Below are 19268 nucleotides of genomic sequence, written 5' to 3' on the forward strand. Positions count from 1 at the left end.
GGAGCAGAACTGAAGGAAAAAGCTTACGGCGCAGGCGCGAGGGGCTCGCAGGCTGCTCACTGCGCATGCTTAACAGGGTCAGAGGCGCAGGGAGGCGCCCGTACGCACGCGCAAGAAAGGAAGCCTCGCTCTACTGCGCATATGCCTGGCGTTGGCTTCACAGCCAGGCACTGTAGCGCATGCGCAGTTACCGAACAGACTCCGGGGGCGGTACGGCGCAAGTGAGAAAGAAAATAAACAAAGTAGCCGGCGTTAAAGCGCAAGCGCAGAATTTAACGCGCGAAAGGGAGTGATAATTTTGTTTAGGCTTAATGTTTTGCAAAGGGGCGGAGCCTTGCGCGGGCAGAAATGTCCAGCGCCGTCCTTCCGCGTTACTTTGGCTTCCTTGCGGTTGAGGAGGAGGAGCCATTCCTTACGAGTGCATATTTTGTGTCTGGTTGCTGAGCAACGTTGATGGCGCCTGAGGAAAACATTGCATTCCTTAAACCTTTATATCCCACAAGATAAAAACTCAGCAATACGTATTAGAAATGCTGCGTACTACCGGTAAACCAGAAAGCTTTTTTACCGTGTTTTAAGCTGTAAAAAAATCCTATACCAACGCCTGGAAAGGGGCATTAATTTGTTTTCGTTTATTCAATAATTTCCCTGTTTCAAATTTTCAGCGAAGAGGTTTGCCTCTCCAGTATAAATGCGTTGCCGGAATATATTATCTTTTTATTCCTTTCGACTCCAGCTCGACCGTTGATAACTCAGGATGTTTTTGGCATCTTCGCAATTGGCTTTTGTCATGTTTTTTTCCACCGACCATGCATGCATGCATGCATGCATACATACATACATACATACATACATATATATGTCACATGTATATTTCATTCGTTCAGATCTAGGATGTATTCTCTTAGTGTTCCCTTTATTTTTTTAAGCAGTGTATACAGTATAGTGGTTTAGGTGGATTAGGAGGAAGGAGGAGAGAATCAAGAATTTAATTAGTAAAAACCATATCAGTCTACCCAATTTAATTCTGATAATTTGATAATTCTTGGATATGTGTATTGGAATGTAGGTTGGATATGTTCGGCAATTTGAGTTATTTATGAAAATAATCATAATAAAAATAATAAAGGTGGGATACAAATAAATATTGAGAATGGTAAAATACTTAGTAGCCTTGGTACTGTTTACAGTATGTCGATACGTAATTTTACAGTTACCAAGGTTCATTGGAGTAGGGGATACAAATGCTTTTTAATAAAATAAATATTACCCAATATCAAGTACTGATGATAATAGATTACAATTGTCAAGAAAGAAAAAAATCAGTCCTTGAAAAACGGCTTGCAAGATTGGTAATCTGGAGGTAATATGCCATTGTTTTAATTTAGAAATAAATCCTCCAAGATTGTTTACTGTTTGCTCGCAAATTACTTAGAGTGAGGGTGTAGATCCAGGAGTCCACCGAATGTTGGAGAGATATGTACATGTCTGGGTAAACCCATGGCTGCTTGCGCGGCTGCATTCTGCACAATTTGCAGTTTTCGGACACTCTTCAAAGGTAGCCCCAGGTAGAGAGTAAGGCTAGGCTAGGCTAGCTAGGCTAGGTCCAACTGAGACTCAGACTAGACCAGGGATCAGAAATCTTCCCCACCTAAACTCCTTTGTGACTTGTGCAACTCTTTGACTTTTTGAGAATTCAGAACAGATTTTAAACCTGGAGTCTGGTAAGCATCTTTTCCAACTAATACATTTTATTAAAATGCACAAACGTTCATAACCTTTCACTTCAGCAGCTGCAGAGTGCATCCTATATAATTTATATAAATTTTAGCTGGAAAAGTTGGGTTTTTTTCTTTCACACTGGCACCTATTTTTCAGTTCTGAAAAATCGAATAGTTCCAGAGTATAGATTTAAGCATTTTAGTTTTGAAAATAGAAATGGCTTCTCAATTCTTATATAAACGTAAGTTTCACCAGCTTGTGACAGCATAGCTATTTTGTTTTTGCATTCTTTGGTTTTGATATTATACAAACAAAAGCTTGCATCTTATTTGTTTTTAGATACTTTTTAGAGAATTCTTCAGACTGCCATGAAGCTACTTGGATACCTTACATTGAATCAGTCTAGCCTACTTCATAGTGCTGTAAAAATAAAATGTATTTACAGCATGATGAATTTAATCATATCATGTATTCTGTTTTGAGTCTCTAGAGGATTGTCAGAGTATAAATGAAAGAAAAAAACATTATCATTCAGAAATTGTTTAGAGGTACTTCAAAAGGCAACAGAACATGGTAAATTTTAGCAGTTTGATTAGATAAAACTCAACACTATCAACATATTTCACAAAAATGGGATGTACTGTAAATGTACCTTTAAAGGATATAAAATGGATCATAGTGTTTTAAATGAAAAGAATCATGAAATCTTGAGCATCTGCATGACTTGGGATTTAATGCATAGGAAGTAAAATAATGGAATATTGAATTGTATTATGAAATAAAATTTCACATCCCTTAATGAGCCCTGGCAAAAAGGAAAATAGAAGTTATGGTTGCATAGTTTCTACATGTTTATTATAGAGATCATATGTATATTTGCATAACTTTAATAGCATGTTCATCTAAAAATGTTCATCTAAAAACAACTGAGTTGTTTTGAAACTAAATATTTACTGTTTTTGCAGAAAAATTGTGAGCGTGATTATATTAACTTTTATTGTGAGTCACCCTGAGTCTAAGGAGAAAGGTGGCATAGAAATCAATCAAACAAACAAACAAATATCTGAACTGATAATATCTCAAAGTACAAAATGAATCAGTTTCTTCATGTGTTAGATATGTTCTAATTATGGTTGTGATGGCAGTATTACAATACAAAATATAGTTAGAACATATTAGCTTCTAATTTGGGGAAATAATTGTCAAAAGAATCAAAATCTAGTATTAAAACAGCTACATATTCCCTGCCAAAGGGCAAAGAGAATTATAAATAAAATCAAAAGGTTTTTAAAACCTTTTGTAAAATTGATTATTATGCATTGTGGTACACATTTGAAAGGCTGTAGGTGGAATTTTTATTAGAAAATCTCATGACCTTATAGTGAAACATGGAGATTAACCAAGGCAGAATATATACTAAACAGAAAATAGGGAAGAGTACAGTATATATTCCTTTTGAAGGACATATTAGTTGGGGGAAAGATCAAAAGCAACATGAGAAAATATTATTTTACTGAAAGAGTAGTAGATCATTGGAACAAACTTCCAGCAGACGTGGTAGATAAATCCACAGTAACTGAATTTAAACATGTCTGGGATAAACATATATCCATCCTAAGATAAAATACAGAAAATAGTATAAGGGCAGACTAGATGGACCATGAGGTCTTTTTCTGCCGTCAGACTTCTATGTTTCTATATTGTTCCAAAACCCATTGTGAAAAGAATATAGCAAAGCAAACAATAGTGGAGGCTATGGTGTTTGTGTATAGCCATTAGGTGTGCATTTTATTGTTATATTTGATTGTTGTTATACAAAATATATACAGATGAAAATGCAAAGCTGATAGCAAAACTTGTGCAGTGGAATTAGGCTGCTTGGTCCCACTACTGATTGTAATGACAGAGAGATAGAAGGAAGCAGCTAGTAAGTGAGTAAGGAACAGTCAACAGAATCATCAGTTTCCAACTTCCAGAACTGAAAATAGCCCCACACATTTATTTAACATCTACTCAAATGTATACTGTAATTGCAATTATCAGTAAATAATATGGAGACATATTGAACCAATATATCAGGTTGAAAGATAGATTAGAACAGACTTTTGCAAACTAACCCTTCCAGATGTATTGAGCTATCAATCCTATCAACCCTATCTAGTTTAATGGACTGCTGATTGGCAATGAGAAGTCTTGAACACATGTGGAGGGAACCATATTTAGAAGAAATTGTGTAGGTTTGCAGAGTCAATTTATGAACCAAATCAAGTCAATATGATGGGAAAAATAGCAAATGTATTGCCAAATGAGAAGGGCACATGACATCATGTTTTATAAAATAATTGATTCATGTGGTCATAATCTAAAGCAAATTGAAACTCACCTTACCCATAAACATGCATTGCAGAAGTGATTGTGAGTAAATTCATAAATTGTACCATCCATAATTGTGAAAACGTACTTTATTGGACATTAGGAAGACAATCTGCGTTTATTGAAATTTTATATGTAGCCTAAGACACTATTTTCAAATGTGAAATACCCTTGGATGGAAAATTGCTTCCTCAAATGGGGATAGAAGCCCTTATTTTAACCTGATGGCAAAGGAACTGTAGAGGATAATTTCCCATAGATCTAAAATTGCATCTAAATTAAGAGAAAATAGAGGAATCAGTTCACCTCTACCTGCAACGAATTGTGATGATGCCAAAATGATAATAGGTGCATCATGGTGTCATCATATAAATGTTGGAAATATTTTATGTATTTATTTAACAAGTTTATATAGCCACCTGCCTCACACATGGAATCTCTAGGTCAGTGTTTCCCAACCAGTGTGCCGCGGGACATGGTCAGGTGTGCCGCGAGCCCAGCCTGGCTGGAGCTTCCCTGGCGGTGACGGGAAGTGAAATTTTGGGGCTCGGTGGGAGGGCGCCGGCCACTGTTGTTTCTAAGCTGCGTGGGCGTGCGCCCACACAGTCATTAGGACACCCCCCCCGCAGAAATTTTTGAAGTGGCGCAAAGCCACGCAGTCCTGAATCGCTCCCTTCTCCGGCCAGCAAAGTCGGGTGCCCGGGAAAGCGCCGCCTTTGAAAAGTGTGCGTTTAAAAAGCGCACCATTTTCCCAGGCAGCCGGCTTGCTGGCCGGAGAAGCGAGTGATCCGGGACTGCATGGCTTTGCGCCGTGATGACAACGGTGCCGTGGTGACCTCCAAGTGCTGCCCTTCGTGGCGCCCCACCACCCGTTCCTGCAGGTAGAAGTCGGGCGGGGTACCAGGAGGCGGAGGTGGTGCGTGGCTGGGCGCTGAGCGCCATAGACACCTGGGAGGGCAAAAGGTTGGATGTGGTTGCTGCCTCTTAGGCGGAGGCGAAGTCAACAGCGGAGTTTGCGCTGGGGCCATGCGGGGCCACTGATCCAGGGGGCCGCGGACCGGCAAGCCGCCCTCCACTCTCTCTCCGCTCTCTCTTTCTCTCTATGTTGCCGGTGTGGTGCACGAGAGAGAAAGAGAGAGAGAAAAAAAGGAGGGTTAGAGAGAAAGCAAGAGAGAAAGAGGAAGAGAGAAGGAAAGCGAGAGAGAGAAAGAGAGAGAGAAAGCAAGGGAGAGAGAAAGAAAGAATAAAAGAGATAGCAAGAGAGACAGAAAGAGAGAGAGAAAGAATGCAAGAGAGAAAGCGAGAAAGGAGGGAAGGAGGGCGAGAGAAAGCAAAAAAGAGAGGAAGGAAGGAAGAAAGAAAGAGGGATGGAGAGAGAGGGAAAGAAAGAGATAGGGGAGAAATAGGGCAAAAGGGAGGAAGAGAGGTTTTTTTTGTCCAAACAGTTTTAGCCCTCCCCCCCCCCCGCTGCCCCCCCCCCCGCTCAGTGTTCCCCAGGATTTTGTAAGTGTGAATAATGTGCCGCGGCTCAAAAAAGGTTGGGAAACACTGCTTTAGGTGGCAATTACGTACAGTGCTTAAGGTCCAATATCTGACACAAGTGTGACAATTATAGTATGACATCACAATGTATGTTTCTTCATTTCCCCTCTCCTATAAATGAGATGTTGTGTAGAATGTGGTGCAGGGGGTCTTTCCCAAGAAGCAAATCAGTCTGGAATCCTTACTATGTAGGAAGACAGACAGAGTGGAACCTCCATAACCTTTCATAGGGCATATATAATCATTATGCAGATTGTGCTTTAGTCTGCCAAGATTCCTGTCTATAGGCCAGCAATACTCTGAGACTCAGTACATCTTTGCGTTGTCTTGGTTCCAAGCAGGGGTGGGTTCCTCCCAGTTCGGACCAGTTCACCCAAACTTGTAGCGACCCATTGGTGACATCATGATGATGTCACCAACCCAGTTTGGTTGGTGCCTGTCTGTGGGCCTCACCATCTTTTTTTTTTTATATATATATTTTTAAAAATTATTCTGAGCATGTGCAGAAGCTGAGCTTCCCGCACCGTGCATGCAGTCAACATCTTGTTTTCAGCTTTTATTTCATTTTGCTTTTTTTGTATTTTTTGGCACTGCATGCACAAATTGTGCACGTGCCCATGAGGCATACCCAAACAGCATGGGAGGAAGCAAACTAACAGTAAGGTGAATTAGAACCTATCTTTGGTTCCAAGAAATCAAAATTACAATTACTTGGGAGTTGGAAAATATATTCTGCTAATTAAAAAGGCAAGATTGCAATGGTTTGGATGGCAAATTGGGCTATATAAGTTTTGACAATCCTACATGCTTTTGAATAAGAAATATATTCTAGTTAGGCAAAATAGAAATAAATTATTTTGAAAACAGTATAAGAGAATGGTACACAGCAGTCATATTTCTACCCATCTTGGCTGAGGAATTCCTCTAATGCAAATGCCAAAGGCTACTCCTCTGACTTTGTTCCAATTATATTTATCAGCACCAATTTAAATATCTTGCCACCATATGACATTTCTTCATATTAATCATTAAACATAAAGTGTAGCTTTCCCTCATACTATGCTGTGTTGAGCTTCCATATCAGAAGACATTTCTGTCCATATCAGTATGGAAAATTACATAATAGTAATATGGTGTGCATGTTAAATTGAATGGCCACTACACAGAACCAGCTAATTCCAATGACATCATATACCAATTATAGCACATATCTCTTTAGGCAACCTGTAAGGAAAATTAGAGAATAATAAGCAGCTATTACTAGGGCAATATCAATTCTTTTGGCTGACCTGAATGGCCACTGGATATGGTCAGGGAACTGAAATGATTTTTTCTCTCTCCCTCCCTCACTACTATTTTGGCCCTTTGAGAATTAAAGAACATTGAATTGGTTTTCATCTGAGGTTAACTCAACATAAGTATTGAAGGAGATTGCAGAAATGAAGTATGGAAACTAAGAAAAAATGGTAAGTAGAATAGTTTTTTTATATCAAACAAAAGAGAAAATTACAAAATATTAAGAAAATGTTTCTTCGAAGAAAATTAAAATAAAACATCTTAATGGGTGATACTGAACTTGATCTACGGAACTAGATTCCATAATAATTTACATATGTTGGTGTAATGGACTAGCAAAATATAATCTCAAGAAGGGGAAGAGCCATATGTGGCTATAATGCGCATGGCAGTCGTTTTGCATAGCTAATAAATCCTGAGCCAGCCTATTCCACTTCTAGACTCTGTCTAATACTTTCTGCACTACTTTTGGAGTCCTGAAATATTTATTCTTTTGCAGTTCCTACAGTAGAAATCCTTGGCGTTTGCTTTATGTGACTAGGTACCCTTAATAGGTGGGGGGGAAATCTGAAACTGAAAAAGAAGCATCAAAAGTTATTGGGGCTAGTTATTAAGAGGAAATACTGAGGCAGTCTGCCATTTAAAAAGAAATGTGGATTAAATTTAATATTTGTATGTTAGAACAAATCATTTATTTCAGGGGAGTTAAGGTGAAATATAGCCATCTGTTTATTAAATATTAGCTTTGCATCTTCCCAATCTAATGCTTTTCAGTTATTAAGACTGCAACTTCTACAATAGGGCTGTGCTTGATGGGGAGTTCTTAAAAGCTACTGTTGTAATATTTTTGCAGTGTTTCTTGAGATACAACAGTATTGTCCAAAACACCTTTTCAAATACCGATATCTATAATAGCCAGTCAATTTATGGGCATCATTTTGGAGAAAGATAGTATATACTGATAAGTATACTTTTGTATCTTCTTTGTTACAATTCAGGTTTACCTCTGTTAGAATTATCATGTTGGCTGCTAGTTTTCTTTTGAATTTAAATATCAAAGCCTATCTATTTTCCTATTACTGTACCTCTTTTCTTGATTTGGTATAATATCTTCAATACTTCATTTCCTCCTGCTGGGTATCTTTCCTCCGATCTATTCAGAATGCCCCAAGCCTTCTCATCTCTTGCTGAATTACATTTTCCCTTAAATTGACTGTTATCAATGTATTCAGTATTAAGTTTCTTATTATTATTTTTACTCCATACTGCTTCTCTTTCTTTTTCATGTAGTTTCCATTTTATGCTCCTGAGTTTACACAGCTGCTCTATTATCAGCACCCTTGTATTTATTTTTATTTTTACTTAAACCCTTAAAAAAGGCTTCACTTTTTTCAAAGTGTTTTATAAATGAACTAAATTTTCTCCCTTGTTCCTCTTTTAACGATTTCCCTAGCACATCCCCAATGCTGTCTTTTTACTGCATCTCCATTGTGTCTATTCATGCCTGTGTTATTGTTATATTCTGTATAGAACCTGGCATATCCTTGGGAGTAAGCATGCTCTGAAGGTGTTATTTGTTTGTAATGCTTTGACAACTGAAGGGCCCATAGGCTATCATGGTAACGCTATAGTAACAAAACCAGCAAACAAAATAACAGAAATGGCATTTTGCAAGTACAGTGATACCTCATCTTACAAACTTAATTGGTTCCGGGATGAGGTTCTTAAGGTGAAAAGTTTGTAAGATGAAACAGTGTTTCCCATAGGAATCAATGGAAAAGCGATTAATGCGTGCAAGCCCAAAATTCATCTCTTTTGCCAGCCAAAGTGCCCATTTCTGTGCTGCTGGGATTATCCTGAGGCTACCCTCCATGGGAAACCCCACCTCCAGACTTCCGTTGCCAGCGAAGCGCCCGTTTTGTGCTGCTGGGATTCACCTGCTGGGATTCCCCTGCAGCATTACAAAAACATGGAAGTCCAGAGGTGGAGTTTCCCATGGAGGGTAGCCTCAGGGGAATCCCAGCAGTGCAAAAATGGGTGCTTCGCTGGCAACGGAAGTCCGGAGGTGGGGCATCCAAGCAGCAGCGGTGGGTTTGTAAGGTGAAAATAGTTTGTAAGAGGAGGCAAAAAAATCTTAAACCCCGGGTTTGTATCTCGAAAAGTTTGTATGACGAGGCGTTTGTAAGACGAGGTATCACTGTACTAAGGGAAAGTTCCTTTGCAGAAAAAGGAGATTGTTGGCACAGGAAAGGAACAGCCAGGCATATCTCCCTCTGTTTTCCCGTATATGTTTTTCATATTTCTCTCATATGGTGCCTCTTCCATCCAACAATACTTTTGCTTGTAATCTGCCTATACATATAATTCAAAGACAAGGCACAATGTTGAATTCTGCCCTAATGCCACAAGAGTCCAGAGCCCTCACACATAGATATTACCATGGCATTAAGCATATTGCTATCCAAAACTTTTAGCTGATCTCTTTGTTTTTCATTTAAGGATGCTGGAGCTCTTGGTACTTCTGTTGATTACTAGCTGCAGAAAGTAATTAATATGACATCATCATCAGGAGATACATCCAGTGAGACCACATAGAAACAGATTTAGATTGCACTCTGATCTAAATATTTCCATTAAGTAGATTTCTCTGTTTCTACTTCCATTTGCATGTTATTTACTAGGGAGCAGTGAAAATCTTTGACCCAATTATTTGCTTAAATACTTTTTCTCTAAATTGCAATTTGAACATACAGTAATTTGTTATTTGTAATGTTATCTCCTGATTGTAGAGATGAAGGCCATGTAGCAGTTGTGTGCAGCAAACTGCCTAACTCAAACCAGCCTCTCATGTCTACATGATCTCACCCAGTTCACATAGCCAGGATGATTTAGTATCCCTGGCTGGTACTTGATGTCATCTAGGTTGTATCAACAGGATGTTCTTAAGGATTTCCGGGGAGAATTCACCAATGAAAATGCTCTTGCTCTTTTCTACCTTTTGCTGCTTGGAAAACTGTATAAAAAGCAATAATGAGCCAGGGTGGCACAGCAGGTAGAGTGCTGTACTGCAGGCCACTGAAGCTGACTTGTAGATCTGAAGGTCAACGGTTCAAATCTCATCACCGGCTCAAGGTTGACTCAGCCTTCCATCCTTCCAAGGTGGATAAAATGAGGACCCGGATTGCGGGGGCAATAGCCTAGCTCTGTTAAAAAAAGTGCTATTGCTAACATGTTGTAAGCCACCCTGAGTCTAAGGAGAAGGGCGGCATAAAATTGAATAAATAAATAAATAAAATAAATAAATAAACACTGTAAAGGCATTTAGACTTCATAGCATCCTGCAATGACTTGTCTCTCTAACTGTATCATCTGGCGCCCAATGTGAGACTCGAACCCATGACCCTGAGATTAAGAGTCTCATGTTCTACCAAATGAGATAGCTGGGAAAATTGTTTCATCCTGTCCCCAATGTTCTGGGGCATCCCCCTCGAGGGACACAGGAGTTAATCCCCATGGTTTTATCTCTAGTCAATTATATGAAATGGGCATTACTTATGTTCCTTCTTTGGCTCCCTAGAAGTACATTCATTTATCTATTGATACTTATTCAGGAGCACTTTGGACCACATCCCAACAAGGGAAAACAGCTAATCATATAATTTATCATCTTTTTTCAGCCATTACAGCCTTGGGCTAACCGTCTTCTTTAAAAACTGATAACAGGCCAGCCTATTTTTGATCGGCCCTTTTGCACTTTTGTACAACCTGGAATATTGTTCTTACTCATATTTTCCCCTATAATAGTCCCTGTTTGCACCCCTACTGCAGTATTCAAAACTTTACTGGCTTGGGTGGATTTTTATTAAATGGGAATTTTAATTATGGGACTACAATATATCTAATTGAGGGTTCACTGCTTATTATTTACCTCCTGATGCAATTGCTTTCTATACCCCGGTGGTAGCAATCCCCGCAAATGTAACCTGTGCAAAAGTAGTTAATTGTACATCTTCAAGTAAAAAACCTCATTGTCTTCGCATTAACTCACCTAATTTAAACTGCACCATGTTTTCCTTTAGTTTTGCCCACGTTTGGCTACCACAAGAATGTTTTTTTATATGTGGTCAAGAAACGTTTAATTATATTCCTGCTAATATTAGTGAAGCACAGTGTTGCCTCAGCTGGCTGATTACTGTTTTGCTTTCCAAACAACAAATTCACTCAAGCCATTCTCGGCATGGGGTTACCCTAGATAGAACTTGTGACTTTAAAGCAGCATTAGTTTATAAAGTGGAATATGTAGCGCTGGCTGTGTCCATAGTGGGTGTGCCGGCACTTGCTGCTTGAGCTCACCTTAACATTAATGCTGTTGCTTGTAATTTAGTAAAAATAATTATTACTACTTCTTCAGCTATTTCAGCAATTAACCATGAGCTTTGAGAAAGGCTATTTTACAAAATCATGCTATTATTTGCTTTTGGGTCAACATTTAGATTGTAAAAGTTGCTTCAACTTTTCAGATGAGTCATGTACTATCCAGCACCAGCTCAATATTTTAAACAATTTGACCTCTGATTTGAAAATTGATATTTTAGGATGTTGGTGGGAAAGCCTTTGGACTTGGTTACTCACAGGCTTATTGAGAAATGTCCTATGACTTTTAGTCATTATTTGTGTTATTTTGATTGGCGGGTGCTGCTTTGTTCAGTGTCTTCCTTCCTTTTTCAACATATATATATATCGCAGCTTTTCGTCCCAAACCCCCTCCCATGTTGCTTCAGGATCAGGTTTATGCCTTGTATAAGCAATTGCAGGGATATTCTTCACCTGATTATTAACCCCTCTTATGACAATGTATTGTCAAACAAAATAAAAAGAGAGAGATGTAGAGATGGAGGCCATGTGGAGGTTGTGTGCAGCAAACTTCCTACCTCAAATGGGCCCCTCATGACTATATGATCTCACCCAATTCACATAGGGTGATTTAGGACATTATCCCTGGCTGGTACGTAATCTCATCTAGGTTGTATCAACAGGATGTTCCTATGGTTTTACAGGGAGAATTCACCAGTGAAATTGCTGTTGCTCTTTTCTACCTTTTGCTGCTTGGAAAGCTGTGTAAAAAGCAAAAAACCCTGCAAAGGCAGTTAAACCTCTTAGCATCCTACAATGCTAATGCCATTACTTGATTTCTTTTTTTTTTTTTTAAAGTGAATGGTTCTTTTGCCCTTTGGTCTGGAGCGATACAAAGTACCCACACATTTTTTGTGTAGATGCAAACAAAATAGTTTTCAAAGCAAAATGCCTTCTGCTGCAGTTTTCTCTGTGGAATGTAACAGCAGAACTGCAAGGTAGCTTAACACTGAAAAATATTGCCTCCACTTGTTGGAAGCATTAGAATAATACTCTGTGTGCTGTGAGAACCTTGGTGCAGATCAGATAGACTCCCTTCTTTGAAGGTAAGAGTGCATTTACAAGAGTTCTTTTTTAAATTGATGCTTACATTGCCATTTGAGAGTGTAAAAGCCCTAATGCAGGATTATGGGGTTGCCGTGATTTTGAGAAGTCTTAAGGAAAAGTACATTATATAGGGATAGGTCAGTGCAGTTTTTGTGGGGAGGCAACAATTCATTTTGTAGTTAATTTCCCAGGATAAGATCTTGTAAATTCTAGGACAAATTCCTTGCCTAGCCTTATTGAATCCAGACAAAGACTCCCATTCCATTCCCCTTGTAGGGATTCCCCATCCCACCCCAGTTGGATCTTGAGTACGTGAGGATTGTCTCCACAAAATGGGCCTGCTTTGTCCATGCAGCCAAGGGAAGAGTGCCTCAGGATACACCAAGGATAGAAGCCCTGGTCTGTATATGAAGATCTTGGCTCCAGGCGTGGTCAGCTAGATCACATTGTCAAAAAGTTTCATGGAACTCATGATGTTCTCATCCTGCCAGAGAAAAGATGAAATCAAGGCCTTAGAAACAGTGGGAAATTAATAATGTATAGTTTACTGTTACCAAAATATTGTTTCAGCTCTCTTGCCTCGCAACCTGCCCTGGATTACTCTTCCAATTGTGTCACAATAATATTAATATAATCTAGAGCCAGTAGTGAAATATCACATCTTGATCTCCCTGATGGTGGTAATAAAAAGTTCACATCTATGGAGCAAAGAATAGGATGGCTGTGCATTGTTTCCTTATTCACAGCTATAGAGAATTAAAATGTCAGGAGGACAATGGTGTTACCTTCTGACAGGATTCAATGAATTCATCAATAGTCACCACACCGTCTCTGTTCCGATCCATTTTCTGAAATGTAAATGAAAATTGAAGAAGAAACGAAGTAGTTTCCTAGGAGGAGTTCAGCTGCAGGGAAAACACCCTATAATATCTGAACTCAATACAAATCCAACCTTGACACAACTGATCTGGCAACATGTCCATGATGTGAAAAGCACCACTCGTAGAAAGTGGCTTTATATCTCATTAACTATTTAGAAAGTATTTAAGGCAGAAAAGCCTTGGGAATTTTGAGATTTGTGAACTTGAACCATCAGAATTCCCAAACAGCATGGTCGTTGATCCATAAGTCTTAAATGCTACCAAAATTGGACACAATTGATTTAAGGAGACAGAAATAATTGAGTTGCTAAACAAGTTTGTGAACATAATTATAGAATTATACCATAAGCAGCACTAAAATGGAATGAACCCAAAGCAAAGGGGAAAGTTTGAAGAGGAAGGTTTTGTCTTCCCCAAAAGTAGACCAAAATAATAATAATAATAATAATAATAATAATAATAATAATAATAATAATAATAATATTGTTGTTGTTGTTGTTATTATTGTTGTTATTATTGTTATTATTATTGTTTATTAGATTGGTATGCCGCCCCTCTCCAAAGACTCTGAAGACATATTCTTGACTGTGAAAAGGTTTTTGCAGGTAAAGTACAGTATATGAACTGAAACGAAGTTTACCTGGAAAAAATTTTCCACATGTTCCTGGGGTGCCTCGTCTCTCATGGCTGGATAAGTGTACTTGCCCATCATGTCATAAATGGACTTCATTATATCCAACATTTCCTGAAAGTCAAAACATGGAAAGAATGATTAGCCAATGTGGCCGGTGGATTCTTACTTAAGCATATTCATCATCTGGCCCTGCTGATTTCTGCTACTGTCTGTACCTCTTTGGTAATACAGCCATCTTTGTTCAGATCATAGAGATTGAAGGCCCAACTGAGCCGATCATCTATAGTGCCACGGAGAATAATGGACAAACCATTTACAAAATCCTGCAAGAGAGAAGGTGATGAAAAAGATGAAATCCTAAGCACCACTGCAGCTGTGATATATGCTACAGGAATATAACGTAGATCCATTGACTACAGTAAAAAAATATAAATTGTATCCATTCATAGTTTTCTTCTCTGACTCCAGTAAAAATCTGATAAATTGTATCCATTCATAGTTTTATTAGAGAAGAATACTTGGATACTGCTCAAGATTCAGTAGTTTAATACATATAACAGCTATGGGCGATTATTTCCAACATTTCCTTTAATTAGAATTGCTGGAAATCTTTAGCATGGTTTTTGTGCTGTTTTTGTGCTGTCAGTGATAAACACCTCTTATTATATATGCATTCTGTCATCCATTGAACCCTGAAGCACAGAAATACAGATTCTATTACAGTAGTACCAGCAGATGGCCTATTATTCAATGATTAGTTGAATGGCAAGGTTCAAAATTAGAATACGGAAGCAAAAAGAATTCTAACTGTAGACATGGTATTTATTTGAACTCAACATTCTTGGAAGGCAAAGTACTTCCATCAGCAATAGGGTTTAAAGTTCTATTCTAGCCAATGTTTTTGGAGTGAAGTTAAGAAAGGTTACTGCTTGTGTGTGTGTTTGTGGGGGTGGGTGTTATGCTTTAATTTGGCTGTGTTATTTTGTGTTATGCTTTAATTTGGCTGGTAAGAATATAACTGGTAAGAATATAACTGGTAAGATAAATAAAATTGCTTCAAAAATACTACCGGCAATTACTCTGCAGAAGACACTTATCCTTAGGCAGTGTTTTTCAACCAGTGTGCCGTGGCACACTAGTGTGCCGCGTGACATGGTCAGGTGTGCCGCGAAGCTCAGAGAAAGAAAACAAGAGAGAGAGAAAGAGAGAGAGAAAGAACAAGAGAGAGAGAAAGCAAGAGAGACAGCAAGAGGGAGAAAGAAAGAAAGAAAGAGAGGGAGGGAAGGTGGGAGAGAGAAAGACATAGAGGGAGGGAGGGAGAAAGAGAGCAAAAAAGAGGAGAGAAGGAAGAAAGAAAGAGGGATGGAGAGAGAAAAAAGGAGGAGAGAAAGAGGGAGAGAGAAATAGAGCGAAAGGGAGGAAGAGAGATAATTTTTTTGTCCAAACTTTTTTTTAGCTGCCCCCCCCCCAATGTGCCCCATGGTTCTGTAAATGTAAAAAATGTGCCGCGGCTCAAAAAAGGTTGAAAATTACTGTCCTTAGGCATAATTTAAATCTGCCAAAGAAACATGCTATGGTCTATCAATTAAGGAGTATCATCTTGCAAAACCCAGGAAATGAACCTTTTCTATTATAACACATCCCCCTTGGAACATCATTCCACTAGAAGAATAAATTGGCCCCAACCCTGCTGGATTTTGTAAAAGCTTTGAAGAAGTGGTTGTGTTCCCAGCCACGGAGTCATATTTCAGAGCTTGTGAGATAGTTATTTTACTGGAATTTTTAATTTTTTTTGTCCTGATAGTTATGTATTTCATTTCATTTATATTATTTTTGTTTTTAAATTGCTGTTGGCTGCCCAAAGTTGCCATGATGAGATGGACAGCCATAGAAAAATATATAAATAAATACACAATAAATAAGAGTAGATACTGTTGCTTTTAGTCTGTAGTTTGCTCAGAGAATTTTATAGGGGCTCACATATAAATAAATAAGTACAGGGAATCTTACCTCAAAACTGACAGAGCCATCGTGGTCAGTATCAAATGCGTTGAAAAGAAAAGTTGCATATGTACTAGAATCTAAAAACATATATCAAACATAGTAAAAACTACAATGTATGCATATTTTAGCTCATTTTATTGAATCACTTGGTTATCAGGAAACTATTAGAGAAAATAGCTAAGCTACATCTTTCTTGAATGTCATAACATAATGATCTGTTACTCTTAATTACAAAAGATATAGTTGTTTCAACATTTATCCTCTTTTGTATTCACAAGGGAATGTATTAATACAAATACATATCAAGTTAAGAATAGTTTTAGCAACAAGTGAGCAACAGTGAAACAGTACTGTTAAAACTGTATCAACAACCAATGTAATATCCTGTTATTTCACTTTCTGCGAACTAATTGAGAGAACCATGCAATATAGTGTACTATTTTTTGCATGCCAGAAATGACATCTATATTAAAAGTATGGACTAGAACAGTGTTGGCGAACCTGTGCTATGGGTGGCACGTGGAGCCACATATCTGTTGGCACATGAGCCGTTGCCCTAGCTCAGCTCCAGCGTACATGTGTGTGCTGGCCAGCTGATTTTTGGCTTCCAGAGAGCCTCCAGGGTGATGAAGGAGGGCATTTTCTACCCTTCCCCAGCTCCAGGGAAGCCTTTGGAACCTGGGGAGGGCGAAACATGAGCCTACTGGGCCCACCAGAGGGCCTCGGGGGGGGGGGGGTGAGGAAAGCTGTTTTTGCCCTTCCCGGGCATTGAATTATGGATGTGGGCACACTCATGCATGTGCGATTGTGTGCGTGCATGGTCTTTTGGCACCCGAGGGCAAAAAGGTTCACCATCACTGAACTAGAAGGCTCCCAAAGCAGTAGCTGAACATTTCATCACTATTCTGTTTATACCTTAAACCCCTCAATTTTCAAATATGGATCAGTAGTTATGCCAGGTTAGAACTGGCGCAATAAATTTCTTTTACTTAAAGGAAAGTTAGAAGATGGGAATAAAACATCTAGCTATGGCAAAACATTAGGATTTGGGGATGGTAGAACAAGTATCACTTTTACATAACTTTTCTGTGATGCAAAACATGAAGTTGATTTCAAAACAAAGCCTAGGGCCAGATTATTTTCAGGATGACCAGACTTTGAGCATTTGTGCTTATCCCACCCACTTTTACATGTTGGGCAAGCTCCAGATCCTCTCCCTGAGGCAGTGTTATCTATTGGGAGCTAGAAGTTGTGCCGGTTCTGTGGCACTCTCTGCCCCTTGAAATGATCTCCTCCCTCTAAGATTAAAATGGCCCAAACACTACCACCCTCCCAGAAACCTTTAAAAACCTCCTTTCTGTCCCAATTATTCAGTTAGGATGATTAATGTACCTGTCTTCTGGAGGTGGAGTGTATTTGATTGCCATTAACTTGATGTTATCTGATCTATTGTTTATAGATAACATACAATTTTGTATGGTTTCTTGCCTGTAATTGTTGTTTGATTGGTTTATATGTGATATACACTACCCAAAATCATGATTATATTATATGTATATCTTTTAAATAAGGAAAATGCCCATTTAAAATCATGCAAAGGAAGTGACTATATTTAAAAGTGCCACTATTCCTTTGATATATGATCCAATTAACAGTGTTCACATTTTTTACTTTATGTTTATCCTGTGAGGGAGGCAGATGATGATTCTACAGATATAGGGCAATGAAGATAAGGAAGCTATAACTGAGGATTATTATTTATTAGATTTATATGCCGCCGCACTCCGAGGACTCGGGGCGGATGTGAAGTCTCTCATCCTCTTTTATTTCCAACAAGTGCCAGTTTACTCTCCTTCCCAGTTTTGCAACTTTTTCAAAATATTAGCTCTTTTGATGAAGGACTTACCTCCCTGTGGGAAAAATTGTGAGTAGATCTGCTTGAAGCTCTCTTCGTTAACAATCCCACTAGGGCATTCCTATCAAGTAGAAAAGTGTTCATTGATCACCAGTTGGAATTACTAACCTACAATATCCCAGGTGTGGCATGCAGTGTAATCTGTGAGAAACAATAGCAGAAAGAGGAATTCCCTCCTTTTGAAGAACTTGGATGTTAGTTATCTCCTAGGCCAGTGTTTTTCAACTAGTGTGCCATGAGACATAGTCAGGTGTGCCGTGGGGAAATTAAACATAGGTCCTCAAACTACCATTCCTGCCAGGATATCCCTTTTGTATTCATTGAAACAGGCCCAGGTTTCACACTAAGTGAGTATAAATACATTTAGAAACTATATTATTAACTATATGTATAATATGTACTGCATTAGAGTGTCATTTTGGGTCATTTTGGTTGGTGGTGTGCCCCAGGATTTTGTAAATGTAAAAAATGTGCCATGGCTCAAAAAAGGTTGAAAATCACTGTCCTAGGCCTGTTGGCAGTAAACAAATGGGAAGGTCAAATTAAGGGTAACAAGTATAGCAACCAGCCTTAGCATTGACAGTGAAGTTATTGAAGTGGTAGATAGCTGTTATCTTTCAGGATAATCTGTAAACAGCAAAGGACCCAGAAGTCAAGAAATATGCTGCAGATTAACATTTGGTAGAATAACCATGAAGATTTGATTTTTGTTTTTTTGTACTTTTGAGTCACTTTTGATTCCTGATGACTACGTGGACAAATCCTTGCAGTTCTCTTGGCAGATTCAGAATGTTGCCTTCTTCTTAGGGTTGAGAGGATAACTCTCTCAGTCACCCAGCTAGCTTCATGCCCCAAAGTGGGATTAAAACTCAAAGTCTGCCGGTTTTTATCCTAATATCTCAATCACTCCCATAAATTGGCTTTCAAACTTAGTAGGATTGCAATGAAGGCTTGGAATAAATGTTTAGATTCTGTTACATATCTATACCTACAAAAATCAGAATTGTGTGGAAACAGGCTTTCCCTGTGATGCTCTATAAAACCAAAAATTGGACTTTGAAGAAGTCCAATGTGGTCCTGAAAGCGGACCACATTGTAGGGGTATCAAATGTCCAGGCAGAGTGGCTGAGCAGGGCCACAATAGACCAGTCGGAGTGGTGTCTGTTGCCCAGTCTATTCTCAGTACTGTCAACACAGTTCTCTCACTCAGCCCTGGACCTATTTGCCTCCCTAATGAACTCACAACTTCCATGGTTCTTCTCCCAGTTTCCAGCTCAGGGGACAGAGGAGGTTGGATGCCCTTTGATGCCCCTGGCCCAAGGAGCTGTTGTATGTGTTTCCTCCCTGTCCCTCATCCCAGCTGTGATCGGGAAGGTTCTGTTGGAGAGGGCAGAGGTCATCTTGGTGGCTCCCTACTGGCCCTGGAGGCTGTGGTTCACCA

General features: G+C 38.9%; 1 protein-coding gene across 1 annotated transcript in view; it reads right to left on the reverse strand.

Moving 5' to 3' along the window:
* Window positions 1-12122: 12122 nt before the first annotated feature.
* The window catches only part of KCNIP2 (potassium voltage-gated channel interacting protein 2), a 74473-nt gene continuing 67327 nt past the window's right edge, over window positions 12123-19268 (reverse strand). Inside the window, exons 3-8 of the mRNA XM_070752880.1 lie at window positions 17819-17888; window positions 15919-15989; window positions 14124-14231; window positions 13915-14019; window positions 13179-13241; window positions 12123-12877 (exon numbers count right to left, since the gene is read on the reverse strand). Coding sequence (XP_070608981.1) covers window positions 12830-12877; window positions 13179-13241; window positions 13915-14019; window positions 14124-14231; window positions 15919-15989; window positions 17819-17888 — 465 coding nt within the window. The 3' untranslated portion in view covers window positions 12123-12829. The remainder of the gene's footprint in view (window positions 12878-13178; window positions 13242-13914; window positions 14020-14123; window positions 14232-15918; window positions 15990-17818; window positions 17889-19268) is intronic.

This window comes from Erythrolamprus reginae, chromosome 5 (assembly GCF_031021105.1).
Source record: "Erythrolamprus reginae isolate rEryReg1 chromosome 5, rEryReg1.hap1, whole genome shotgun sequence".
In the NCBI taxonomy this organism is placed as follows: Eukaryota; Metazoa; Chordata; class Lepidosauria; order Squamata; family Dipsadidae; genus Erythrolamprus; species Erythrolamprus reginae.